General features: G+C 39.3%; 1 protein-coding gene across 1 annotated transcript in view; it reads left to right on the forward strand.

The window, feature by feature from the left end:
• LOC136857833 (endoglucanase E-4) overlaps positions 1-26,448 on the forward strand; it is a 42,005-nt gene extending 15,557 nt beyond the window's left edge. The window contains exons 5-8 of the mRNA XM_067136797.2: positions 2,045-2,204; positions 13,350-13,514; positions 16,941-17,080; positions 26,120-26,448. Coding sequence (XP_066992898.2) covers positions 2,045-2,204; positions 13,350-13,514; positions 16,941-17,080; positions 26,120-26,333 — 679 coding nt within the window. The 3' untranslated portion in view covers positions 26,334-26,448. The remainder of the gene's footprint in view (positions 1-2,044; positions 2,205-13,349; positions 13,515-16,940; positions 17,081-26,119) is intronic.
• The last annotated feature ends 581 nt before the right edge of the window (positions 26,449-27,029 follow it).

Consider the following 27,029-nt stretch of genomic DNA (forward strand, 5'->3'; position numbering starts at 1 on the left):
ACCCCCTTTTCACCCCCCTTAATTGGATTTTTCAGAAACAAAAAATACGTGTTTCTTTATTTTTAAAGGAGATCCCAAACACCAATTTTCAGGTCTGTAATATCTTCAGTTTCTGAAATATAAGTATCGTCATTAAAGGCATTCAACCCCTTTTTCACCCCTTTTCACCCCTCCTATTGCGATTTTCCGAAAACAAAAAAATACGTGTTTCTTTATGTTTAATGAAGATTCTAAATACCAATTTTTACATCTGCAAACTATAAAAGTTTGGAGATATAGATTCACTCATTTTAAAAATTCACCCCCTTTTCACCCTCCCACTAATTGGATTTTCCAAAAACAAAAAAATACGTGTTTCTTTATTTTTAAAAGAGATCAAAAGTACCAATTTTCAGGTCTGTAATATCTTCAGTTTCTGAGATATAAGTACTGGTATCCTGATTAAGGGCATTCAACCCATTTTCCCCATTTTTCACCCCTTTTCACCCCTCCTATTTGGATTTTCTGAAAACCAAAAAATACGTGTTTCCTTATTTTTAAAGAAAATTCTAAATACCAATTTTTACATCTGTAAACTTTTAAAGTTTCGAGATATAGACACACTAATTTTAATATTTCACCCCTTTTCACCCCCTTAGCGAAGGAATATCCAAAAATCCTCTCTTAGCGAGCACCTACATCTTAGTATGAATATATCTCCAAAATTTCATTTCTTTACGTCCAGTAGTTTTGGCTCTGCGATGATGAATCAGTCAGTCAGTCAGTCAGTCAGTCAGGACAAGTTATTTTATATATATAGATGATATGAGGAAAGGAGTGGAATCAGAGGTAAGGCTTTTTGCAGATGATGTTATTCTCTATAGAGTAATAAATCAGTTACAAGATTGTGAGCAACTGCAACGTGACCACGAAAATGTTGTGAGATGGACAGCAGGCAATGGTATTTTGATAAACGGGGTTAAAAGTCAGGTTGTGAGTTTCACAAATAGGAAAAGTCCTTTCAGTTTTAATTACTGCGTTGATGGGGTGAAAGTTCCTTTTGGGGATGATTGTAAGTATCTAGGTGTTAATATAAGGAAAGATCTTAATTGCGGTAATCACATAAATATGATTGTAAATAAAGGGTACAGAACTCTGCACATGTTTACGAGGGTATTTAGGGGTTGTAGTAAGAATGTAAAGGAGAGGGTATATAAGTCTCTGGCAAGACCCCAACTAGAGTATGGTTCCAGTGTATGGGACCCTCACCAGGATTACTTGATTCAAGAACTGGAAAAAATCCAAAGAAAAGCAGCTCGATTTGTTCTGGGTGATTTTCGACAAAATAGTAGCGTTACAAAGATGTTGCAAAGTTTGGGCTGGGAATACTTGGGAGAAAGGAGACGAGCTACTGGACGAAACGGTATGTTCTGAGCTGCCAGGGGAGAGATGGCGTGGAATGACATCAGTAGACGAATAAGTTTGTGTGGTATGATAGATTACAATATGAAGATAAAGATGCACTTCAGGAGGACAAATTGGGGGTAAATATTCATTTATACGAAGGGGAGTTATGGATTGGAATAACTTACCAAGGGAAATGTTCAATAAATTTCCAATTTCTCTGCAATAACTTAAGAAAAGGCTAGGAAAACAACAGATAGGGAATATGCCACCTGGGCGACTGCCCTAAATGCGGATCAGTAGTGATTGATTGATTGATTGATTGATTGATTGATTGATTGATTGATTGATTGATTGATTGATTGATTGATTGATTGATTGATTGATTGAAACTCTGCTTACGACTCTGGTTAAACAAATAGCATTAACGCAGTGGCGAAGTTTCACGTGTTAAATGACCCACGCTGTACGAACTTTCGTGGTGAAGTCTTCATGTCCATAGCTTATTAATTGGCATAGACTTCGAGTTTCATGCAAACCTAATTAATATCACTTGTGTCTGATATCTTCAACGGATCTCTTAGAACTGGGAAGAAAACCTAGCAGCCCATTTCCTATTTTTGAAAGCTTCCGAAATTCTTTTACTTCCCTTTTGTTTCAGCTCTTCTGGTTACGGCGACGAGTTGGCGTGGAGCGCCGCGTGGATGTTCAAAGCTACTGGCGATACGAACTACCGCGACCTAGCGGAACAATTATACAACGAGTTCGGTCTGCAGTATTCATCTGGTCTAAGCTGGGATGACAAGAGGTCTGGAGTCGATGTGAGTGACGTTAGCTTTTGATGCAATGTATGCTTTAATGGTGACTTTGATAGTCCACGACAGAGTTCAGTATCACATTTCTTCGCCGGCTCCGTGGCTAAATGGGTAGCGTGCTGGCCTTTGGTCAGAGGGGTCCCGGCTTCCATTCCCGGCAGGGTCGGGATTTTTAACCATAATTGGTTAATTTCTCTGGCACGGGGGATGGGCGTATGTGTCGTCTGTATCATCATTTAATCCTATCAAGATCCGTAGGTCGCCTACGGGAGTCAAATTAAAAGACCTGCACCTAGCGAGCCGAACTTGTCCTCGGACATTCCCGGCACTAAAAGCGATACGCCATTTCATTTCATTTTATTATCATCACCTATCTTCGCCACTGCTATCTTCATCCTCATCTTCTTCCTGAGCTCTTCCAGTTGCTTGGAGTCGGCACTATGTGTAGATAAAACCCAGTTTTACGGCTGGGTCTCCTTCCTGGCGCTAAAGCTTTTAGGAGGGATATTCACTATATCGTGTTTTATGGTGTTTTTTAGTCTGAAATGTTGCGTGTAAATGAACATGTAGCTAAAATCTCCGGTATGGCCGGGAATCGAACCCGGGGGCCCTCTGAGTCGAAACTACTACACTGACCATTCAGACATTGGAGCAGACTTCTTCCATCTTGCTGTAAATGGACTTCTCCGTCATCCATATCGTTGTAATAGATACAATATAAGAAAGAAACACTAACAACATTGATAGATACATTTCGGAGCCTGTCTACCTATTTTCCCTTGTACCACCGTTGTTGCCATGCCAAAGCAGACTTACTGGAATTAGGACTCGTTTGAAATCGAAGGGCAAATCTGAAGGAATCATAGTGAATCTCGGTATTAAGACCGTTCTCCTGTGCCACAGCCAATTAAAATTATAGCTTCAATCACAGTTTTTCAAAGTTTTCATTACCAGTTGCGTCCCACTGCATAACTTCACCGGGTGTAGATTACGTAACATTATAAGAGGCACCCTCCACTTTCAAAATCAGTTTGTGTATTGGCAAGCCGGGAGGAGGCAAAGAATTTAGAAATTCAGTACGGAAATGAACAGCTTCTTCACTATCGACTATTGTGTCCACAGGGTATTATACTTGAGCCTGGGCAGTGAATTTAGAGACCACCAAGCCATTAACTTTCCCAACATGTTCGTTTGTCAGTGATAATACTCCTCTTTCTTTAAACCATGAAAGCGACTTGTTAGGTAGATCGTATATTTCAGGATAAGCGCCATCAATCAATTCTTGAACGTTGCTTACAAGAAAACATAAACCATTATTGAGGGTAATTTTTCCTTCATGGTTCAATAATTGAGGACATTGTCGGAAGAGGAGCCTGCGTTTTGAGATAATCACAGTTGAAAGATTTGTTATGAAATCCTTCTTCAATGCAGGTTAATTAGTACTTTTGGTTTAAAAATTGATTCGTTTGAAAGATAAAAAACCTATCAGTTTGTAATATTTATTCATTTTGTTGTAGAGAAATATGGCATGTTATACACCCCTTTTACGACAATTGTTAAAAACGCTCAAAGTATTTTGCAAATAATGTTATTTTGATGAAATAAAGTGTAGGTTTTATAAGTTATTAATGGAATTTAATCACAGAAATGTTTAGGCCTAATAAATTAATTTAAAACATTTTAATAATAACTTATTATAGTGCTAATAATAAGATTCTGGGAAAATAGAGACTGCGGGGGAAACACATTGTATCATTTTTTTAAATGTTAATGTGAAATTGGATAATGATACTGCATATTGGAGGTTAGAAAATGTAATATTACAAGTAATAATGAAAATAAGCTAGTAAACAGGTTCAACATCCACTTTCACTTAAACCTTTTGTTCTCTTAGAAGCTGTTCAATCCAGATTGGGTCAGTTTCTGGTAGGTATTTAAGCAAACTTTTCACATCTTGTATTTTTGCTTCCAACACCTCAGGGTATGGTACTACCTCAGGCTTTACTTGCATTAACATCCTGTTGTAAATGGTTGTTAGGAGTTTGAAAGGTTTGAAAATGGGAAAAAAACTGTTTGATGACAAAACACTTCCATCCCTTTTGTACTTCAGCCAAACGTATTTCATTCTCGTAAACTATTGTTTTTCATAGATTTCTTAACGTCCACGGAAAATGGTTCGAGGGATTTGTTCCAGTTTTGGATAAGCTCTCTATCCATTATGAGCTGAAATGGACTAGAGTTCGCCGGGCTTGTATCATACCTTCCATCCGAGGCTTTACAGTTCCTATTACTTGTACATGTTTTACGGATTTTCTTACCAATTCAAAGTTTCTGTCACACTGCGTAAACGAATGACCCCTTACTGGATAACTTCAACATCATGAACTTTACCGAACCAAGTAAAAACTTAGTCATGGTTATATTTCGGTTTTGACCCCCCTCCGAGTCAGATAGTAAAAGTTTTTACTTGAGCATATTCCTTCATGTTTTTCAGGAGACAATCATTTAAAAATGACATAACAGTGTTAAGTGTTTCGGCACTTTGGGTCTCCATAAAGCATTAAAAAATCATCGTCATTATAAATGCGTATGTAAAGTGCATACATCCACAGCAATCTCTTACAGAACTGTGAGTTAACATTTAAACGAGGAACTGGGTAGTTTTGTGCATAATCGCACTCACACACTAGGAAAGAGGGGTCACTTTTAGCTTTATTTAAATACTCTGCCTTTAAGTCGTGCCTTCTCTTGTACTTTCTGACGTGAATGTCATAAGCTACTCGACAAGGGTTATTCGGGTCTCTTGCTAGTTTTTCCTTGTGCTCTGCACAAAAGACACAAATGTCAGTTTTTAGTGACCTAACAGCTGTAGAAGTTTCCAAAGAGCTCTTCCTGTGTTTTATTTGAGAAAAGTTTGAAACATTGTTCATTACAGCACTCAGTTACATTTAAAAACTGCTTTCTTCCAACTGTTCTGCCAGAACTAGTGACATAACTTTGTCCTTCAGCTCTTGTTATTTTAGCAGTTTCACGTTTTATGTTAGTGTTATTGCTGTATAACTTACGTCTTTTCTTAGAAATACTCTTATTATCAGCACTCACATTTCTAACATAAAAAGTCACTACAGCACTCTCCACAAGTCAAAGCAACCAACCAGAATAATCACATAACTTCAATTAAACCAATGTTGTTTGTTTTTGGCTCGCCATGAGTGACTGCCAACTGGGCATGCCTTCAGAAAAATATCGCTCACATCTACAAAAATTACCGAGCTGAATGAAATTTTCATGGAATCACAATAACAATATGGTGAATCAGTTAGAGTGATTGCCGGAAAAAAAGCCAAAGTCCTATAAGCCACTCTTCCGGCAATATCCTCAATTGTCCATTTCCGACTTAAATGAAGATATCAGCAAAATTATTATTATTTTCAAAAAATAAAAGTATACTCTTGTTAGTTCTGGGTACCACTGTTGTTATATCTGGCCATATGTAAGGACATTTTAATGAAGTGTTTACTTCGTCAGCATTCGTTCCTCTCGTAACACTAATGGCGTATGGCTTTCAGTGCCGGGAGTGTCCGAGGACAAGTTCGGCTCGCCAGATGCAGGTCTTTCTATTTGACGCCAGTAGGCGACCTGCGTGTCGTGATGAGGATGAAATGATGATGAAGACGACATATACACCCAGCCCCCGTGCCAGCGAAATTAACCAATTATGGTTAAAATTCCCGACTCTGCTGGGAATCGAACTCGGGACCCCTGTGTCCAAAGGCCAGCACGCTAACAATTTAGCCATGGAGCCGGACCTCGTAACACTGATAAGATCTGACGGAAATCTCCGGTGAACAAAACTATGCAGCTAACTATTGGTGTGTTCTTATTTCATAGATCACTCACGCATGGTCCTGTCTAAAGCTTTAACTGAATTGTAGACTAATCCCGTACTAATATTGAACAATTTTGGATTAAATTGGTCATGTTACATTGCTTTGAAATATTAGGGCCTACATACGCTTGCATCATTACCGGTAACTTTCAGACGAAGCCTAAATGTTGCATGATCTGTTCTCCCCGTTACAAAAGAGTGGCTGCAATTCCAGATGATGCGACTGCAGAGGAATGTTACTACCGGACGTTACATTGGCGAGCAACAAATTAATGAAAAACGTTTTGCTTGTACATCCAGGGGCATGGAGGGAAAAATCTCACTTTCCATACTTATGATGCTAGATGTGATGGTATAAGCTTTTTCTGATCGGAGTTCAGACGATGTTCTTCTTGAGCCACGGTATGCAGGAGTCGAGAATGATCATGTGCCATTTCAAAGCAATGTAACACTACCAATTTAATCCAAAATTATTCATTACTAGTATGGGATAAGTTTAAATATCGTCCTCATTATTGGCTGGCTGTAAATTATTTTTATCTAGAAAATGAATTCCAAATCGCTGATAGTTGCATGCGATTCTGTTGACTTCACTCAGCCCTACACCGAATACACTTTAGTGATAGTTTAATTTTTCTTATGCTAGCTCTCTCCGTGTTTGTTTCAATATGTGTTCTAACATGCTGTTCCAGTGATTATTCCAAATTGCCAATAGATGAGGAATTTGGCAAAATACGACAATGATAGAAAGCAAATATCCGAGTGGTCTTACCGAACTACATAAAGCAGCTTCTGAAAATACGTTTTACCGTCTTCCAGCAATCCCTTGACCCTGCATGCTTCTTGAAATGTGCCCTAAGTTATTCGTTCCACTATTATTAAATATAATTAATATTTTAACCACATGAAGTAACATCCATAGATGAAAACATTCACTGTTGTTATGATAAACTACAGGCACACGGCCAAGCGCATCAACATGCAATGTTGGATCCGAATATTTATTTGGTAACGCTTCTGAAGTTACACTATCTGTTTAGTCTAATTATTTTATGTGGCATAGTAGAAGATGGATCTGTGACAAGCCACGTTTCTGACATTCGGCAATTTACATGTGGCAGCGAGGTTGGCCAAGTGTTTTCCCATTATAATTTTTGAATTTTCAAATGAAATACTCTGCTCACTATCTCATATCTTTTTTGTGGATATTTTCTTTAATTTCAATCCACTTACAATTACATGTGATTGTAATGAAAAATCAGGTTTGCCGTATTTCCTGACATAAATCATCGCATCTTGTGATCTTTTGAAGATACTTTAGCCCTCCAACATAACTAACTGGCCGATATATCCAATATGTTAATTTTCTCGCAAAGCATCTTGCAAATGGATGTACTTTTCCGTTCGTAGTTTTGCCTGATTATTTCATATGGAGGCTAAACGTTCCGATTGAATGTTAGCATACAGATCCACTATGCGGTGGTTTAGTAGTATTCAAATCTAGGTATTGTATGGAGATCATTGAGTCTCGTCATTATTCGGTAACAATTCTTGCATGGCACAGTTTTACAAGGCAGTTCCCCAGTGATCAGGTGATGTTCATAAATATTTATGGAACAACGGTGTTCGCCTCTACATAATATTAAATATATCGTAAGATGTGTGAATTTCAGGAATTATATGAAGGTTGTTATCTCGACTACGTAATATTATTTCCTTTCTGTCAAACTGTTGCCCAGTTCTTACAACAGCTACTTAACTCATAGTAGGGGCATCAAACCGGCCGAGATGTCTACGAACAGGCATTTCATCGCCGTGGAAAACAATATGGAATTCCAGTGCGTTTGGTGGGACACTATCAATCGCAGTTTTCTGAACGTAATTATTGCAGCAGTGTAACATTTCTTGCAAAGACCTCACTAAGGCATTATTGAAAAGTTTTCTAGTGATGTTGCATCGATTAGAAGCCTGTGTTTTAGGATCCACAATGAAATAAATATGTAGCAACTTGTGACCATTATGTTCAGAAGGATACAGTCTGCCGACCGAATGGTATGTTTGTTCTTGGACCTTAAGAGTCGACATGAGGCCACGTGTACATACAAAGGAGGTCAGTTGAAATGGATTATTATAATGACGTATTTGTTTCAAAAACCTTTTCTGTTTGGGTGGTCACTCATCAGAAGCTATTGCAAAGATTCAGGAGGGGGAAAGAATCCTTCCAGTTTTACTTCAAACAGCATATTTATATATGTACTGTGTTTATTTAAACATTGCCTTTTACAGAGGTTGCCTCCAATTACAAAAGGCAGTACATAGTACATACATAGAACATCAAAAACAATATAAAATGTTTTAAAATGTTAAAAAAGGTTGAAGAAAAATAAAATAAAAGAGGACAGAACGAAACAAAATAGACAAAATGAGTCCGTCTCGCTGACAAACAGATCATCTTCGTGTACAACCATAATTTGTTCTTAGATTATAATAAGTGCATTAATTAATATTATCAGTGAAAACAGGACTACAGTAATAGGAACTACTCTACTCACAAGACATAATTTTTTGAATGCAACGTACTACGACCTGCATTTACATTACGTCTTGGCACGATGGCTTATCATGGATTTTGTATAGATAACGAAATCCCACTGGAAAAGTATATATTATTATACGAAATGTTCACAAATGGAATTTTAAAAAGCCGAGGTGCACAAAATGAACAGCGACATTCCAAACACATTCCTTCTCCCACCATTCTCAACTTGAGATTTCAGCCCGTGAAACGAAATGCTTACAGAGTGAACAGCGAGTTGGCGGTGCGTTTAAAGGCGCGCAGTGTGATCTTGCATTCGGGAGATAGTGCGTTCGTATCCCACTGTCGGAAGACCTGAAAAGATTGTTTTCCGTGGTTTCCCATTTTCACACTCAACATTTATTCGTTACTGTCACGGTCACTTTCTTACCACTCCTAACCCTTTTCCATCCCATCGTCGCCATGAGATTTATCTGTGTCGGTGCGATGTAATAATAATAATAATAATAATAATAATAATAATAATAATAATAATAATAATAATAATAATAATCGTATGGCCTCAGCTACCGTGTGCAGACATTTCAAGTTGACGCCATCTGGCTGTCTACTCGTCAATTTCGACGTTCCGTTTTACTCTAGGCCCACTAGTTGACAGACCGAGTAAACCGAAACTCTCTTGGGCGTCTATGGCTGAGATTTAATTAATTTTGTCGGGTAAACACCAAATGTGTCACCAGAGATCTTTTACATGCCGACATCGTACGACATGGAGTGTCGAATGGACTTTTTCCGCCCTTCAAAAATCCGACTACCTCTGCCGGGTTTGTACCCGCTATCTTGGGATCCGGAGGCCGACACTCTACCACTCATCCACAGAGGCAGCTGGTGCGATGTAAAGCGAGTTGTAAAAAAAAATATAAATGTTTACAGACTGAATTAAGAAAAACCGAGGTGCATCAAATTACCACGGGAAGTCCAAACGAAATACAAAAAAGCCAAAAAAACTCATAACACATCCACGCATCTCAAAGTCTTAACTCGACAGTTTTTTGATAGGTTACGTGAGAGGCAATCCTGCTGGCTCGCTATCTTCTCACTTGGTCTGAAGCTGGTCTCTTTCATTTCCATATTTCAGATCGCGAGAAAAAATGAAAATAGTAAAGTCTCCGGAATTACAGATAAGCACGGCATTCTCTAAATGGCATTTGAATCTACATGAGTTACACTAGTTACTTGAATGGAATATACAATTTATTTTGATAAGGATTAACTGATGAATTTTAAAAGTTGTTCTAATTTGTTTCTCTTACTGTGTTCTCTAATGTCAGCGTAATAATATTTCTAGACTGTGTTTCAAAAAAGGTCAGATTATCATTCTCAAATGCGATTTTATTTGACGGAAATAAACATCACACGAGAACACGTTCACTTCCTTATGTAAATTACTCTATTGTCACTGTAAGTCACAACACACAATTATACACAGTAGCAAGTGACAGTACAACACTGAATAGCGGAGTACCCTGAAGTGGATTCTGACAAGTACAGATATCAACAACACTGACTCGCGCTCTGTAACATACTCTCTCTTGAACTCACCGACTCCACCTCGGAGCCCAACAGCCCCTCGCAGTCCATCACTTGCCTTCGAGTCCAACCTGACTGACTCACTGATTGGCAGCTCGATATACAGTATATACTGTTCAACCGACCGTCTAGATTTATCGATTTCTGGAAGGGTTCTTACAACACTCTAGTGGAACACACTCGAAACATCGATCGACCAGCTAGTCGAATGGAGTACTTCAGTAATGGATCCAGCTAGTTCCTTACTGTTTACCAATACATATGGGAATTTCTCCAACTTTCCTAATGTCTCTACAAGTATCTCGATAATAAACCTTACAGTAAGTTTCCAAAACCCTTCATATATACCAAATTATAGTAGAATAAATCGAATATACGAACATTATAGAGTTTTCTACCGCTTTCGACTATGTAGATTTTGAGGTTAAACCTGTACACTATACGTATTTGAGGTTATACAAATATATAATACATATTTACAGGGAAACCATGTATTGGTCATAATTTAGCATTTAATAAAATATAATTAAAATATATTAAACATAATAATTGAAGGTTTTACACCAGTGACGATGTCGTACGTACGACAAGGTGTGTACAGACCGAAGAGCAGGGGAGCCAGTACTAACCTTCGGGGAACCGGTTTTTTTCTCACCTTTTTCTTTGCTCATTCTTGTTCTTAGGATGACGTGGAAAAATCTGTTGCTGAGCTGCTAAACTTAAGTATGTAGAATCATTTCGTACGTGAATAAGAATAATAATCAAGGGATAACCAATCGTAATTATTTCCAAAACAAATGATAAACAAAGATCGTCAGTCGGGACATGTTTAAGTATGCGAGTCCACGGGTACACTCGGGTACACTTGTCAGCCCTTGTGTACGCTCTCCTCTCCACGCGGTTCCGGACTCATTCTATCCGCATGGTGATCGCACGGGTGCAATGCCAGCGCAAAACAGTCGGCATATGGCGAGTAAATACGCACAGGACGAGTACGGATACAAGCCAGTTGAGTCTGTGCGGGTTTGGGTTTGAACAATTTCAGAGAGCCGAGTGTCGAAACACCTGGCGAATTTCCAGCGGGTACAACGAGCTAGTTTCTCTTGTCTATTGCGGATGCAAATATTGCACACGTGAACTAGACTGGACGTTGTGTAGATATGTCAAGGATATAAACAACGTTGTGTTTTCTCGACCTCGAAATGAGGTAAGTTTGGGTAGCTAGAGTATAGTAGTATGTTCCAATCCACATATCTATAAGAACAGTTATTTTCTCAGGCAATAAAGACAGGTTACTACCTTCATAATGCCCTAAGCATTCGTGCAGACCAAAATGAAACTATCATTTTACGCAGAGAAGTCAATAAGTATCTGCAATTTTGCTCTAACTGTCTTTACGTTGGCTCTATGGCATCGTGTGCTCACCAGCCGCTAGATGGCACCATTGTCTTCTTCAGCGTTATCAGTTCAGTACAGCTTGCGCTGTTGCGACCTAAACATGGCCGGGCCACTCGCTGTTTGCACCAGGGAAGAACAGTGTATCGTAATCCTTTTTTTTTTCTTTTTTGCGGTCTGAGGGTGTACCAGGAGCGGAAATTCATAGAAGACTTTCAGCACAATACGGGGACAATGTTTTGCCACAGTGAAGTGTTTACTGGTGGATTGAACAGTACAAAAGAGGTCGCACGAGCCTGAAGGATAAGGAAAGATCCGGGCGTCCATCTGCAGCTGTAACTGATGCCAATATTGAACAAGTGCTTGATATGATCCTGAATAACAGACGAGTGACTGTTCTATGAATTTCCAATCCTGGTACACCCTCAGACCACAAAAACCGCTGTTCTTGCTTGGTGCAAACAGAGTGAGATGCGGCCATCATTACTTCGCAACAGTGCAAGCTGTACTGATCCGATGATAACGCAGAAACCTACCATAGACGTAGACAATGGTGCCATCTAGCGGCTGGTGAGCACACAACCCCATAGAGCCAACCTAAAGACAATTAGAGCAAAATTGCAGACACTTATTGACTTGCCATCGTATATATCCTAGGGGTATAGATAGGGCAAATAGGGTATCATGAACGTATGCGAGAAACTTTAATGTCGTCCCTGTTTCCTCAAGTTGTTTATTTATTTTCACGACTGTACATCGGTAGGAAATAACAATCCATTTGTTTCACCGATTCGTTTGTCAGATAAATAATAGTAAGGATGGTTACATCTTTATGTGTGAAATTTGACGAATTATGACAACGTACAGCACCGAGTGTGTACACTGATGTGTGAGCCAGACATCGCAACTATTTGTGACGTTGGCAGAGCATCCATCAACATCGTTAAAGAAAAGGGTTGTTAGTTGGGTCGGATCGCATTCAGCCAATTATTTTTATCCTATGAATAGTTTCAGTTTTTTACATGTACAAGTAGCTACCTACTTATTAGAGCAGCATTTAAAAATGATCAATTCGTTATTTATTTAGCAAAAAACTGTTAAGATATACATCCATTCCTAAGGCCATACTCGATCATGAAGTCCAACAACTCGCCACTTGAGCTACGCTGGCCAGCCACTAGAATATGCGATGTCGTGCTTCCCAGTAAGTCCTCCGCAAGTCTATTCCCTTTTCAATTGCCTAAGCTCTCAAAATCCAGTTCTAAAATATTCAGATTTAATTGTTGATTATTACTTGACGCAGATGTCACGCTCCTTGGCTGAATGGTCACCGCACTGGCTTTCAGGTCAGAGGACCTATGGTTCGATTCCCGTCTGGGCCGCGGATTGTAACTGCGTATTATTATCCCGGCTCGGAGACTGGGTATAATACTCGTCTAAATACACTTTTCTTCATTACATACAACACATCATTCTACAAACCATCATAGTAACATCCAACGCTGAGTACATCCCTCTCATAGCGTTGACATCTGGAAGGATATACAGCCGTGAAACTGAGCCAGATCCACAACAAGTGCCGACTCCAATAAACTGGGGAAAGGACAGGAAAATAAGAAGAATTCTAAAACAGATGTATATTGTGGAGTTATATTACCTTTCCTATATATTTCCATATGAGCAACCTTATTTTTTTCTTACAATTTAAGATTGGGAGTAAATTAGTAATTGTGTGTTTCAGCTTTTGCTCGCGGAAGCCACCGGAAAGAGTTCGTACAAGAACAAGGTGCAGGGATACTGTGACTACATGTTGTACACTCAACAGAGAACTCCCAAAGGCCTCCTCTTCATAGGAGAATGGGGATCCCTCCGTAATGCTGCTTCCGCAGCCTTTATCCTCATGAAGGTGAGCACAAATTCATCTAAATTATACAGAATTTCTTGTATTCTTTGAAATATTTTTCTTGAAAATTTTCTTGATGTACTCATCATTGATCACCAAGTTACGTTAGAAGATTGCACTTTGTTGTTCAAACTTCTGACCTCAAGGAACTAATGAATTCGTTATGATGCACTCGTAACAACAATCACTACCACCATTCTGATATAATATTGTTGTTTTTATGTCCCCATTAGCTTTTATTATAGTTTTCGGAACTGAAGTCAAAAGATCCGAACACCAGATCCTTAACAGCAATGTAAAGTCCTCCTTGCTGTATCCAATGAAACTTGGGAGTTATCGAAGCAACTGGCAAGAACTATCCAGGCATTTGTCAACAAATGACCTAGAAGCATATTAGGCTTACACTAGTCCGATACAATGTACTGTTCGGTGAGGAACTTCGGGAAAATTTGCACAAATTACTGATCGACTAATGGGTCAAGGCAAGGAAATGATAATACAGTATATGGGACGCACCGTACAATGTGAAGTTCTGATGATAATATCACCAAACAAGCTATTCAGCGGAATTCACAGGGGTAGAGGAGAATAAGAAGATGATCTAAGAGGCCGTGGAGGATATCGGTGTAAGGGAAGAGTTAAAGCTGGGTTGTGCTTGGTGAGAGTTAAGTCGTACAGCTCAGCATAGAATCAGACAACGAGACCTGGTTTCGACCATATGCCCCTTCTCAGGAATTGAAGAAAGTAAGTCAAGTCACAGTTTTCGGAGACACTGAGATTTGGGGAAATTTTTCCAACAAGATTTCTTTTACGCGTCAGAAATCTACAGACATGAGACTAGTGCATTTGAGTACCTTCAAATACCTATGTACAGAACAAGGATCGAATCGGTCTCCTCGGGTTCAGAAGCTCATTTATATATGGTTTAGGATTATTTAGTGCTATTTAAGGAGTGTACTATTACTGTTTTATGTTTACGAATATACTGGAGAAAAGCAAGGAAGTTTATAGTTTAATGCGTCCGTTGGTATCCTAATCATAGCCACGGGACTTCCAGATTTCCATGGAGTCTGAATCGCACAGACAGAAATTTGTATTTAAAAAATCTTTAATTCATTGACCGGGATTCAAATTACGGCCACCATTGTGAGATCCCAGTGACGATATGACGCTCCTATGCCAGTTATCTCTGTGACAGCCAGTTGTACAGGGATTCCATATAACACTTTGAACGTGGCTAGATGATACATTGTAGCCTCAACTTATGGGCGATACGCATTGGACTACCTAGGTGCATGATATGACGAAGTTCTCTTATGAATATATTACTGAAATCAGTTAGCACATTTTGTTTTCCTTATGGCATTGCGGCCAATCAGATCTCTTGTGCTCTCATAACATTAATATGAATGTAGAGCTCCACAGTTAGAGATAAATGCTGCGAGGCTACTGAGGGGGACGTTAGGGAATTAAGTTGTGTGTGAATTTGTATATGATAATGCTGGACTTAGGATGTTAAATTAGTAGTAATTCTTCTAATATTTTATTTCCATGGAATTGCTTGTACTCTTGTTGCTGTTGTTGTTGTTGTTGTTGTTGTTGGGTAATTAAGTTTAACTTTACTTAATTATCTCACTACTGTAAGTGATCATCGTCACCGGGATATTTTCCAGTTGCGATGTATTTGTTAATAATAATAATAATAATAATAATAATAATAATAATAATAATAATAATAATAATAATAATAATAATAAAAAGTCAATGAAATGTCCCTCAGGAGTGCTATCTCTTATGATGGCTAGGGTTTCGCATTCCCAAATTACTAATGTGTTAGGTACTCTCAGCTGCTATATTACATCACGAGTGATTTACAGATATTCCAATCTTGCAATGGTGTCCCTTTAGTGTAAAATAATCAGTGAACAGGTTAGTTGTTCATTTAAGAGCTCAAATGGTGCTGTTAATTAGTCCTGGTTGAATTTGGCTATTTTGCATGAGCATTTGCCTACTTACATCCATCACGTGATTTCTAGTAATTTCTGTGACTGTTCATCATACATTCTTTAACGTCATCTTAGGAAGAACCGCATAGGAGATCAGGCTGTAGGAATAAGTTCTGAGAACCCTACCTGGCCAACTTGTCACACATTTCGTTGTCCGGAATCCCCTCATATACCGAGATCTACATTAACCTAACTGAATTGTGTTTAAACATTCAAGAACTAGTCCAAATAATTGCACCTTCGAGGACGCCAGAGCAATTTGACTGCCGCAAAGAATTAACATGTTTCCTTTATAACGGCATTTCTTGATGTTCTTCCAGATACTTGCCAATATCCTTCTCAGATGGGTGTCCACATGTGAGAACGAATTTCCCAACAATTTTGTTTAGAATAATGGTCTCCCATCTTGATTTTATAACCTCACTGACGATTAACATTCTATAATTGTTTAGCAACTGTTAACTGGGCTGATGATTTAGCAGTGACGTTTCCACTGGACGTTTCCCATAATTATAATTTCTGTTAGAAACCACATCCATTATACCCAGGAAGAAGATGCAGTATACCGCAGATACTTGTCATGCTTATACAGCCCTTTGTAGGGTTTTCTTGTTCGTACAAGTTAAAAATCGACATTCGTTCCTTCAGTTATTTTAAGACGAAAATCGCTGCTCGGCTCATTTGCGAATCTGTTGTTTGTATAGATACACGTTCGGACCCAGAATATGTTGACGAAGCCTTTGAATAATTTATTTTTAACAATATTTTGAATATAATTGTTATTTTGTTATAATAAGCGGACATTAGGCCAGACATAGCACGGGCTTAAAGGCCACGTTTGGGAACAATTGATACCTTCGAATTCTTTCAGCAGCCCTGAATATGGTTTTCCGTGGTTTCCCATTTTCAACCAGGCAAATGCTGGGGCTGTACCTTAATTAAGGCCACGGCCGCTTCCTTTCACCTCCTAGGCCTTTCCTATCCTGTCTTCGCCATAAGACTTATCTGTATCGGTGCGACGTAAAGCAACTAGCAAAAATAGAAAAGAAAAATAATTCTGGTAGTGGGAAAAAATAATATCATGTTATATATGGTAATAATGGCAGTGTTATAACTGCGGGAAGTGATTTTTACCCCCATATAGTACGTAAGTGTCGGATTGAAGAGGATATGGCAAATACAACTGCTTGAAAAATTGTGGCCTAATTACCAGCATCCATATGACCTACATTAAGAAGTTTTGAATATATGTTGTACACTTTTAACTGCATATATCTGAAAAGAGCCTCTAGACAATTTTTTGAATATAACCCTGCAAGTTGTACAAATTTTGGTAGAGTATGTTAGGAAAGTGGATACTAGACAGTCGGAGTCCCTGGATCTGTGATCATAATCTTCCCTAAAATGAATTTCTTGATTTCAGACTGCTGACCTTGGAATCAACAGCGATGCGTATAGGAATTTAGCTAAGAGCCAGATCGACTACGCTCTGGGCGACGGTGGCCGCAGCTACGTGGTAGGCTTCGGCAACAACCCTCCCACTCACTGCCATCACCGCGCTAGGTACGTAAAAGTATGCAGTAAACGAGGATTTGAACTATTCGAAAATTATTTGATCATTGTTTACAAATTACCACACCAACATGTAGAAACGATAATGATCGCTCTTCGGTGACACCAAAGACCGGAGCTATCTGACCAATTTTCTGGTGTATTGAATTTAAGCTTATCCGATAGATATTATTATTATTATTATTATTATTATTATTATTATTATTATTATTATTATTATTATTATTTATCCTCAGTTTAACATCCAATTAATATATCTTGGTGTACAGTAGTATAATTTGACTATGCAGAACTTCACTAGTCGCAATAATTCTAAGTTTCTCCATTGAATGATCTTTCTGGAATTATATTAGGTATCAGACTCATGATTTAAGCTATACTGTTTGTTCTATGATCTTGGCAGGTCCTGTAGGCCTACAAGATTTTTGACGAAAATGTCCCCTTTTCAGATAATTCATTAAGTCCTTAGATCCAAATCGGTTAATTAAAGTGTGTGTTTATACACGGTCTGTACTATGGAGTACAGCGTGTTTATTTTACTAAAACTGCAGCCATAGAGATCTTTCGGAAGTGAGAACATTTAGGAACGTGTCTTCTGCTTTCTGAGGTTCTCTCAGCCTACACCAAGCTCTATGCTACTTAATACCGAATTTACAGACTCAGGAATGCCTTCCACTCCACAAAGTCCTTCATTACTTGAGGAGTGTCTGTTCAGAAAATGCTATTTACACTTCAAACTGTATAGCAGTAGTTGCATGCTATCGAATACTCCGAGCAAACCAGACCAGAAAGACTTAATTCCTTAAAAGCTGTACCATAGCCGATTATGCGTACGATCCATATGTCTTATATTATACGTTTCCTTGCGTTTTTTTCACAACTTTTCTAGGGTAAAAATAGCGCCTTTTTGAACAGACACCCCTCAATTGTACTCTTTGTAGGCATGCAGATAATTTTATCACAACGATCAGCGAGAATACCAAGGAGATGTAAAAGTAAATCAACTTTTCAGGAAGTGCGAAAACTGCCATGACTGAATTTTACTCTCTTTTTCAAAATTGTCTTTGCTTTTATTTAAATTAGCTCATATCTAAAACACACAAAACATGTATGCAGTTCAATCTCTATATTTCTGTACTAGGGCAATATTTATCTCGCACCTAGGGGTTTTGAAAGTCACAGGCGAACATGGCGGTGTTTGGAAGTAATCATGGGAATCGCGAACGCACTCTCGCTGTCTAATGCTCAAAGCAACTATTTATATCACTTAGTAACATCTATGTGGCACACTGACATGGAAAACGAATTGTAAACATGAAATATAAAATGGTTAAATGTTCATTGAGAATATGCAATGCGTTTGTCTTTGATGAAAAGTCTTAATGATTGTTGCCTTCTAATACAACAAGGATACGGAACCATCCCTTGGTTAATGGCATTCTTCTTCTTGCTCTTCTGTCATGCTGCAACGATGTTCAGTCTGTTGTATTTCCATCGAAACTAGAACTGGAGATTTGCAAGTTCCCTCCATCTAGCCCCGCAATGTTTCTCAATCAATCTGCAGACATCCTTCACGTTTTCATTGTTTAAAGGAACCTTACCTTTTTCGATTAACTGAGGAGCCAGTCTGGAAAAGGTTTTGCCTCTTCTTAAAACATCCAATGGCTGGCCAAATGTGAAATATCTATCCACTTGTACCAATATATTGTTCCCGTCCCTTTCAGAAAACATCTTTTCGCGGGACTGGACTGAAAATGCCACGATCCCACAGGTTTTAAAACGTCTCGAACAGCAGTCTTCCAGTCAAATATTGGCACTTCACAACCAAGCTAGAGAAGCTTCCCATGTCCACTAAAAATCTCATTGTATACTTCCGGCTAGTATAACCTCTCTTTTCGCACAACTTCCTCTATACTTGCTAACGCTCTGTTGAGTGGTAAAAATGAATGAACAACTACAGGGAAGTAAATTTCAATTTCTTTGACATTCACTGGTGCATATAGAAGCCATTTACTAACCATACCCAGAAGAATACTGTTCTTATTCTTTCCACCGTATCCAGCTGTAAATAGGCGTACGGTTTACTTTTTTGACAGATCGATGCTGTTAAGAGCATGAAACAAAAAACCTGCCATTTAATTTGCACCCCTACGAAATTTAGCTTCATTCCACGAATAGATCATCACATTTCCATGCCTCAATGACGTCTTAGAATTTCCAGACACTACAGTGAAGCCGTACACATTTCTTTGTCTGCTGAAGTAAACAATTTGGTCATTCAGCTTGGGCAATAGCTCGTTCTTTTGGCAATCAAAGGAAACTGTCTGTATAGATTCATCTTCCTCTATTCAGCATTCATAAGATGAACTGTATTTTAACTTGTGGACTCGTTTCTTGGTCTGAAGGTCAACGTTTTCACTTTCTGATGTGCAATTTTTCGAGCAGGTTGAACAAACATTAGTCTTTGGACTTCCAAAATCAATATCATAGTTACGATTGAAGATCTTTCTGAATAAGGAGTGGCTTGCTTGCAATTCGGTTTCAACACTAGTTTTGTCTCCACAGTTTTTTTATATTTAGTCCAATGGCAGATGCATACGTGCCGCTGACTTGGTACGACAGTAGTGCGGCTCTTTAGCACGAAATTATTCAATAAATTCACCGATGGCCACACGTTCAATTTTATTGATATACCTCCTTCTGCCTTCCCCTTTCTTCTCCACAGGCATCCCCCAGATTCAAAATGACGCATTAGTACCTCTTTAATTCTGTCTTCCTTCAATAGGAAAGGTCCCATAAACGCTTCTCGGCAAATTGGTACCATCGTTCCATCCCGTTTGCGAATAGCGTTTTTGAATGTGTGAGCTTTTCTGGATCTGATAAAGTTACCCGGCCTGCGTCTCGCCACTGATATACAAGAAAAATGCTTCATACATTAAACTATTCTTCTGCAGTTTTGATGCTGTAGAGTATACTGCTAATAATAAGAGTTGGCGTGTGACATTTCTTAGAGGGAGGTCTGTTTACTGCCTGCCGAGGCGGGATAAAGGGAGTGGCTGTGTGGTTGCCATGGAAACGAGGGTGGGGCGACTGCGGTTGCCATGGAGATAAAACTTCAGGACAGCTCGTCTTGCTGGGAGTTGCCAAACCTGTCACTGTCACTGATAAGAACCTGATTGTATAAGAGTGATCGCAAATGGGACGACACCGCCTGGCCAGGTAGTCTACAACAGATCACAGCGGTCAGAATGAATGAGGGAACAAGTGAGCCGGAAGCGAGGGGTAAGAGCATGTAGAAAGGAATGCTGGAATGTGGCAACATTGTGAAATGGCACGTGCAGTGTTCCTCCCTCCAACCTTACCTGTCAGACGCCAACTTTAGTTAAGTCTAGTATAGAATACTGAGTGAAACCAGTGGCGGCTGGTGGTTTCAAAGTTCAGTGGTGCACAATTTTTACCAATGATATAATATGATTACAGGCTAATTTTCAAATCCAGATACATCAACAATACTTCTTTTTATTAGAAATAAAACAATCATTTTACATTTCTATTTTCAGGAATATTACTACAACCTATTAACATTTTTTATTTAAAAAGTTTTTTACCATATTGGAATGAAACACTTTGAAGTAGCCTAATTCCGGTATTGAAAAAATTCCTTTCTTAATGTATCTGGTTTCGAAATTAAACGTCGCGTAGGCCTGCCTATCCGTCTCACCTCGGATTTTTCTTTGGCAATCCGTTGCGGAAACGGCCCAGACATTAAAGACTGTACCGAATTCATGATCTGGCAAAATACCACTAACTGATAAAAATGCACAATAATAAAAACACATACGCTGACACGAATGTTTACTCAATGAAATCAATAAGCTACTTAGCTTGTAAGCACATAACAAAGCTCACGGCTATACTGAAAGAAATGGCGGTTTTTATTTTAAAATTTAAAGCCATTAGTTATATATCGAGTCACGGCCGATTGGATCCCTCACTGCGCTCGGAGCTAGCTAGAGCGACCATCAAGTCGGCCGTGATCCAGCAGATGAACTTCCATCTAATGTCGCCAGATGACATCCCTGTTCTATAACAGACTCTCACATTGAGCATACACGGCAGACTTGATGCGTCCCTCTAGCTTAACGCAGCGAGGGATCAAGTCGGCCGTGCTATATAGTAGTTGGTTACGTAGGAGCACGACCGACTTGATGCATCGCTCGAGTGCAGCGAGGGATCCAGTCGGCCGTGGTAGGAGGAGCCAGGTTGATAACCCTCCATTTAAGCAATGTATAAGAAGCCACGCCTATCTTTTCCTCTCCCGCGTACCCCTCTAACAGCCATAGAACACCCCTCTTGCAGCCCCGCGCACCCCTCTAGCAGCCTAGGTTTCATCAAACCTCATGTTGACTCTCCACTGCAAACGTTTGGGCTCCTGCAGTGAACATCTAAGAGTATCGGCTTGTAAAGTCTCCTGTAGCCGATACTTACTCTTTCAAGCTCTTAAAAGGTTTGTGTTGTTGAATGAAAATACAGTAGTTGAGTAATCTAAATTATAAAACTTTAGCTAAGATAAACAGAAAATATTAATAGGGGTAGCGCAAACCTGCAACCTTATGGAGAAACCGCCCCTGAGTGAAACTTGCTCACGTCCAACAAAGAATATCTCCATGGCCGCACATTGGTATGACAGGAGATCCGTACCTGTGTAATAAACACCTTTGTTACTTACAAGAATGTGTATGCTTACTAAATCCTAGCTATTTGTGAATGGTCTGCTTTGTCGAGGAAAGGGGAGGTCGCTTCTCAACGTGACCATAGACGGTAATATCAGAAGTTGCAGAACCGTCGAGCCACAATGGTACGGGCTTTCAGGAATCGAACGTGCGCTGGCGGAGATTCGAAATGAGGCCGTATTTGTGAGAGGAGAACGACCGATCCGGCACAGCACCACGCACCGACTTCATGCAGCAGTGCATGTTTTCTAAAGTTTATTCTACAACTGCAGTTTATGATACAGCACTATAATTACGCTGACAAGAGGGGAACATGTGTGTTTGAGTCATCAGTCCATAGACTGGTTTGATGCAGCTCTCCATGCCACCCTATCCTGCGCTAACCTTTTCATTTGTACGTAACTATTGCATCCTACATCTGCTCTAATCTCCTTGTCATATTCATACCTTGGTCTACCCCTACCGTTCTTACCACCTACACTTCCTTCAAAAACCAACTGAACAAGTCCTGGGTGTCTTAAGATGTGTCCTATCATTCTATCTCTTCTTTTCGTCAAATTTAGCCAAATCGATCTCCTCTCACCAATTCGATTCAGTATCTCTTCATTCGTGATTCGGTCTATCCATCTCACCTTCAGCATTCTTCTGTAACACCACATTTCAAAAGCTTCTATTCTCTTTCTTTCTGAGCTAGTTATCGTCCATGTTTCACTTCCATACAGTGCCACGCTCCACACGAAAGTCTTCAAAAATATCTTTCTAATTCCGATATCAATGTTTGAAGTGAGCAAATTTCTTTTCTTAAGAAAGCTCTTCCTTGCTTGTGCTAGTCTGCATTTTATATCCCCCTTACTTCTGCCATCGTTAGTTATTTTACTACCCAAGTAACAATATTCATCTACTTCCTTTAAGACTTCATTTCCTAATCTAATATTTCCTACATCACCTGCCTTCGTTCGACTGCACTCCATTACTTTTGTTTTGGACTTATTTATTTTCATCTTGTACTCCTCACCCAAGACTTCATCCATACCATTCAGCAACTTCTCGAGATCTTCTGCAGTCTCGGATAAAATAACAATATCATCGGCAAATCTCAAGGTTTTGATTTCCTCTCCTTGGACTGTGATTCCATTTCCAAATTTCTCTTTGATTTCCTTTACTGCCCGTTCTATGTAAACATTGAAAAGGAGAGGGGACAAACTGCAGCCTTGCCTCACTCCTTTCTGGATTGCTGCTTCTTTTTCAAAGCCCTCGATTCTTATCACTGCAGACTGATTTTTATACAGATTGTAGATAATTCTTCGTTCTCGGTATCTGATCCCTATCATCTTCAGAATCATAAATAGCTTGGTCCAATCAACATTATCGAATGCCTTTTCTAGATCTACGAATGCCATGTACGTGGGCTTGTCCTTCTTGATTCGATCCTCTAAGATCAGACGTAAAGTCAGTATTGCTTCACGTGTGCCTACATTTCTTCTGAAGCCAAATTGATCTTCTCCCAACTCAGCTTCTACTTGTTTTTCCATTCTTCTGTAAATAATACGTGTTAAAATTTTGCAGGCATGAGATACTAAACTAATGGTGCGGTAGCTTTCACACCTGTCAGCACCGGCTTTCTTGGGAATAGGTATAACAACATTCTTCCGAAAATCGGATGGGACTTCTCCTGTCTCATACATCTTGCACACTAAATGAAATAATCTTGTCATGCTGGTTTCTCCTAAGGCAGTCAGTAATTCAGAGGGAATGTCATCAATTCCAGGTGCCTTGTTCCTATTGAGGTCACTCACAGCTCTGTCAAACTCTGACCTCAAAATTGGGTCTCCCATTTCATCAGCATCAACACCCTCTTCATGTTCCAGAACCAAATTATTTACATCTTTACCTTGATACAACTGTTGGATATGCTCCTGCCATCTTTCTGCTTTGTCTTCTTTCCCTAGAAGTGGCTTTCCATCTGAGCTCCTAATATTCATACACCTAGATTTCCTTTCTCCAAAGGTTTCCTTGATTTTCCTGTATGCAGCATCTACCTTACCCAGGACCATACAGCCTTCGACATCCTTGCACTTCTCCTTCAGCCATTCTTCCTTAGCTACCTTGCACTTTCTATCCACTTGATTCTTTAATCGCCTGTATTCTTTTCTGCCCTGTTTATTTCTAGCATTCTTGTAGTTTCGTCGTTCATCAATCAGGTCTAGTATCTCCTGAGTTATCCACTGATTCTTAGTTGATCTTTTCTTCCTTCCTAACATTTCTTCAGCAGCCCTACTGACTTCATTCTTCATGACTCTCCACTCTTCCTCTATAGTGTTTCCTTCAGCCTTTTCATTTAGTCCTTGTGCAACATGTTCCTTGAAACAATCCCTCACACTCTTTTCTTTCAACTTGTCTAGATCCCATCTTTTTGCATTCTTTCCTTTCTTAAATTTCTTCAACTTCAGGTGGCATTTCATGACCAACAAGTTATGGTCAGAGTCCACGTCTGCTCCTGGGAAAGTTTTGCAATCCAACACCTGGTTTCTGAATCTCTGCCTAATCATAATGAAGTCTATTTGATACCTTCCGGTGTCTCCAGGTCTCGTCCATGTATACAGCCGTCGTTTGTGGTGTTTGAACCAAGTATTGGCAAGGACTAAATTATGATCAGTGCAGAATTCAACCAGCCGACTTCCTCTTTCGTTCCTTTGTCCCAATCCAAATTCTCCTACTGCATTACCTTCTCTTCCTTGGCCTACCACTGCATTCCAGTCTCCCATCACAATTAGATTCTCATCACCTTTTAGATATTGTATGAAATCTTCTATCTCCTCATATATTCTTTCGATTTCTTCATCATCCGCTGAACTAGTAGGCATATAGACCTGCATTATTGTGGTGGGCATTGGTTTGGTGTCTTTCTTGACGACAATAATTCTTTCACTATGCTGGTCATAGTAGCTTACCCGCTGCCCTATTTTCTTATTCATTATTAAACCAACTCCTGCATTTCCCCTGTTTGATTTTGTGTTGATAATTCGGTAGTCGCCTGACCAAAAATCTTGTTCTTCCTGCCAACGTACTTCACTTATACCAACTACATCTAACTTTAGCCTATCCATCTCCCTTTTCAGATTCTCTAACCTACCACAACGATTCAAACTTCTTACATTCCACGCTCCGACTCGCAGAATGTCAGTATCCATCTTCCTGATGATCGCCCCCTCTCGTGTAGTCCCCACCCGGAGATCCGAATGGGGGACTAGTTTACCTCCGGAATATTTTACCCGGGAGGAAGCCATCATCAGTACATCATTCATACAGAGAGACCTGCATGTCCTCGGGAGTTAGTACGGCTGTAGTTTCCCGTTGCTTTCAGCTGTGTAGCAGTATCAGCACAGCTAAGTTATGTTGAGTATCATTACAAGGCCGTATCAGTCAATCATCTAGACTGCCGCCCTTGTAACTATCGAAAGGCTGCTACCCCCCTTTCGATGAACCATTCGTTAGTCTGGTCTCTCAACAGATACCCATCCGACATGGTTGCACCTGCGGCTCGGCTATCTGCATCATTGGGACACGCAAGCCTCCCCACCGCGGCAAGGAGGGGAACATAATGTTACTGTAAGAAAACATACCTTGATACTTTTGATTCCTTGTATTTCCACTGCTGTTCGTCACGTAATTTCTTCCTACCTTTGCCAGGGCTACAATTCTCAATACGTTTAAGAGATGAATCCATTAGTTATAGACCTCTACACAACACTCTGTCAACACTAATGCTTCCTCTCACGGTCGCGCCAAGAACACCTCGCGTGCCTGTCATGTGGTCGCGTATTGCCTTCCTATTGGCAGGCGGATTATGTCCGAGCGCAAGGCGTTGGTGATGGCAGAATATGAAAATAACCCCCTACTTTGACATTGAATTTCGAACGGTTTTGATGCGTACTAATAGTATACAGTGGTGGACATTAGCTCAGTAAAATCAAAACGACCTTATCTCCAATTTCCTGAAAGCTGGAAATAGGTGTCTTTTGAAACTACATGACTATAATGTTAGGTTAAATATCTACCTATAGCAATTCTGGATGGAATGTTGTATTTGGAATATGAATAAAATCAAATGCATTTAAACCAAATCAAATCAAGTCAAATTTGAAATGTGACTAGTAAAATTTGTCCCTTGATACAGTTTAATCTAACTGTTGTTAATCAGTTAATGGATAGAGATGTACTGTGCCAACTAGGGTTTATGCATGAAATTAACAAGAATCAGAGTGTACTAAGGTCTTACTCTGTGGTTTTGTTACAGTTCGTGCCCCGACGCCCCCGCTACATGTGACTGGAATACATTCAATGGCGGCCAGCCTAATGCCCACATCCTATACGGTGCTCTAGTTGGTGGCCCTGGCCCCAACGATGATTACTCGGACGTCAGGAATGACGCTGTGCACAATGAGGTTGCTGATGACTACAATGCAGCCTTCCAAGGAGTTGTGGCAGCTCTTAAGGCTCTAGGCTACTAACTTTACGTTTCAAATGTCAAACTGGCAATTATTAATGTCTTAAAGGAGTTACTCATCGCATCGACGACTTTGTATTGTTAATAATTAAATTTAAAAATAAAATCTTTTAGTTCAATACGTTTTTCCTTGCCTTCCTGTACCTCTTCAGGAAGTTTCTGGAAATGTATTCAAATACACAAATGTGAAAAACATTTGAATCTGTTATTTCAGAAAGGTCATAAGTCAGAAGATTCTAATTTTTAAGGAGAGCCAAAAACATCTTAGGCAGTAAGTAAATGGATATTTTTCTCTCAATATATCATCACTTGTAAAATCAGAAAGGGTCTAAACCCATTAAAACTTTTCCAATTTTACTTTTATTTGTTCAACAAATTTGGTTTTTGAAAACAGACTCATGTCCTTTCTGGAATGAACGAACAGTCCATAAAGGTAATATTCAATGAGATGCAGCACGAAATCTTTATTGTATTTGAAAATTTAATTCAAATACAGAAAATGCGTTCTGTTTGCCATCCAATTATTACAAACTTAAAAACTGTATCCACGCCATTCTTAAGGATTTAATATTCAGTGATCAGAAAGGAAATCTGATATTCCCCATTCAAATCATCATTAGCTGTTTAAGTTCACCACACTAACATTTCTTCGTAAATTTCTACATATTCTGAAACTATGTACGTCTTTAGTTTTATGTCT

This window comes from Anabrus simplex, chromosome 1 (genome assembly GCF_040414725.1).
Source record: "Anabrus simplex isolate iqAnaSimp1 chromosome 1, ASM4041472v1, whole genome shotgun sequence".
NCBI classification, from domain to species: domain Eukaryota; kingdom Metazoa; phylum Arthropoda; class Insecta; order Orthoptera; family Tettigoniidae; genus Anabrus; species Anabrus simplex.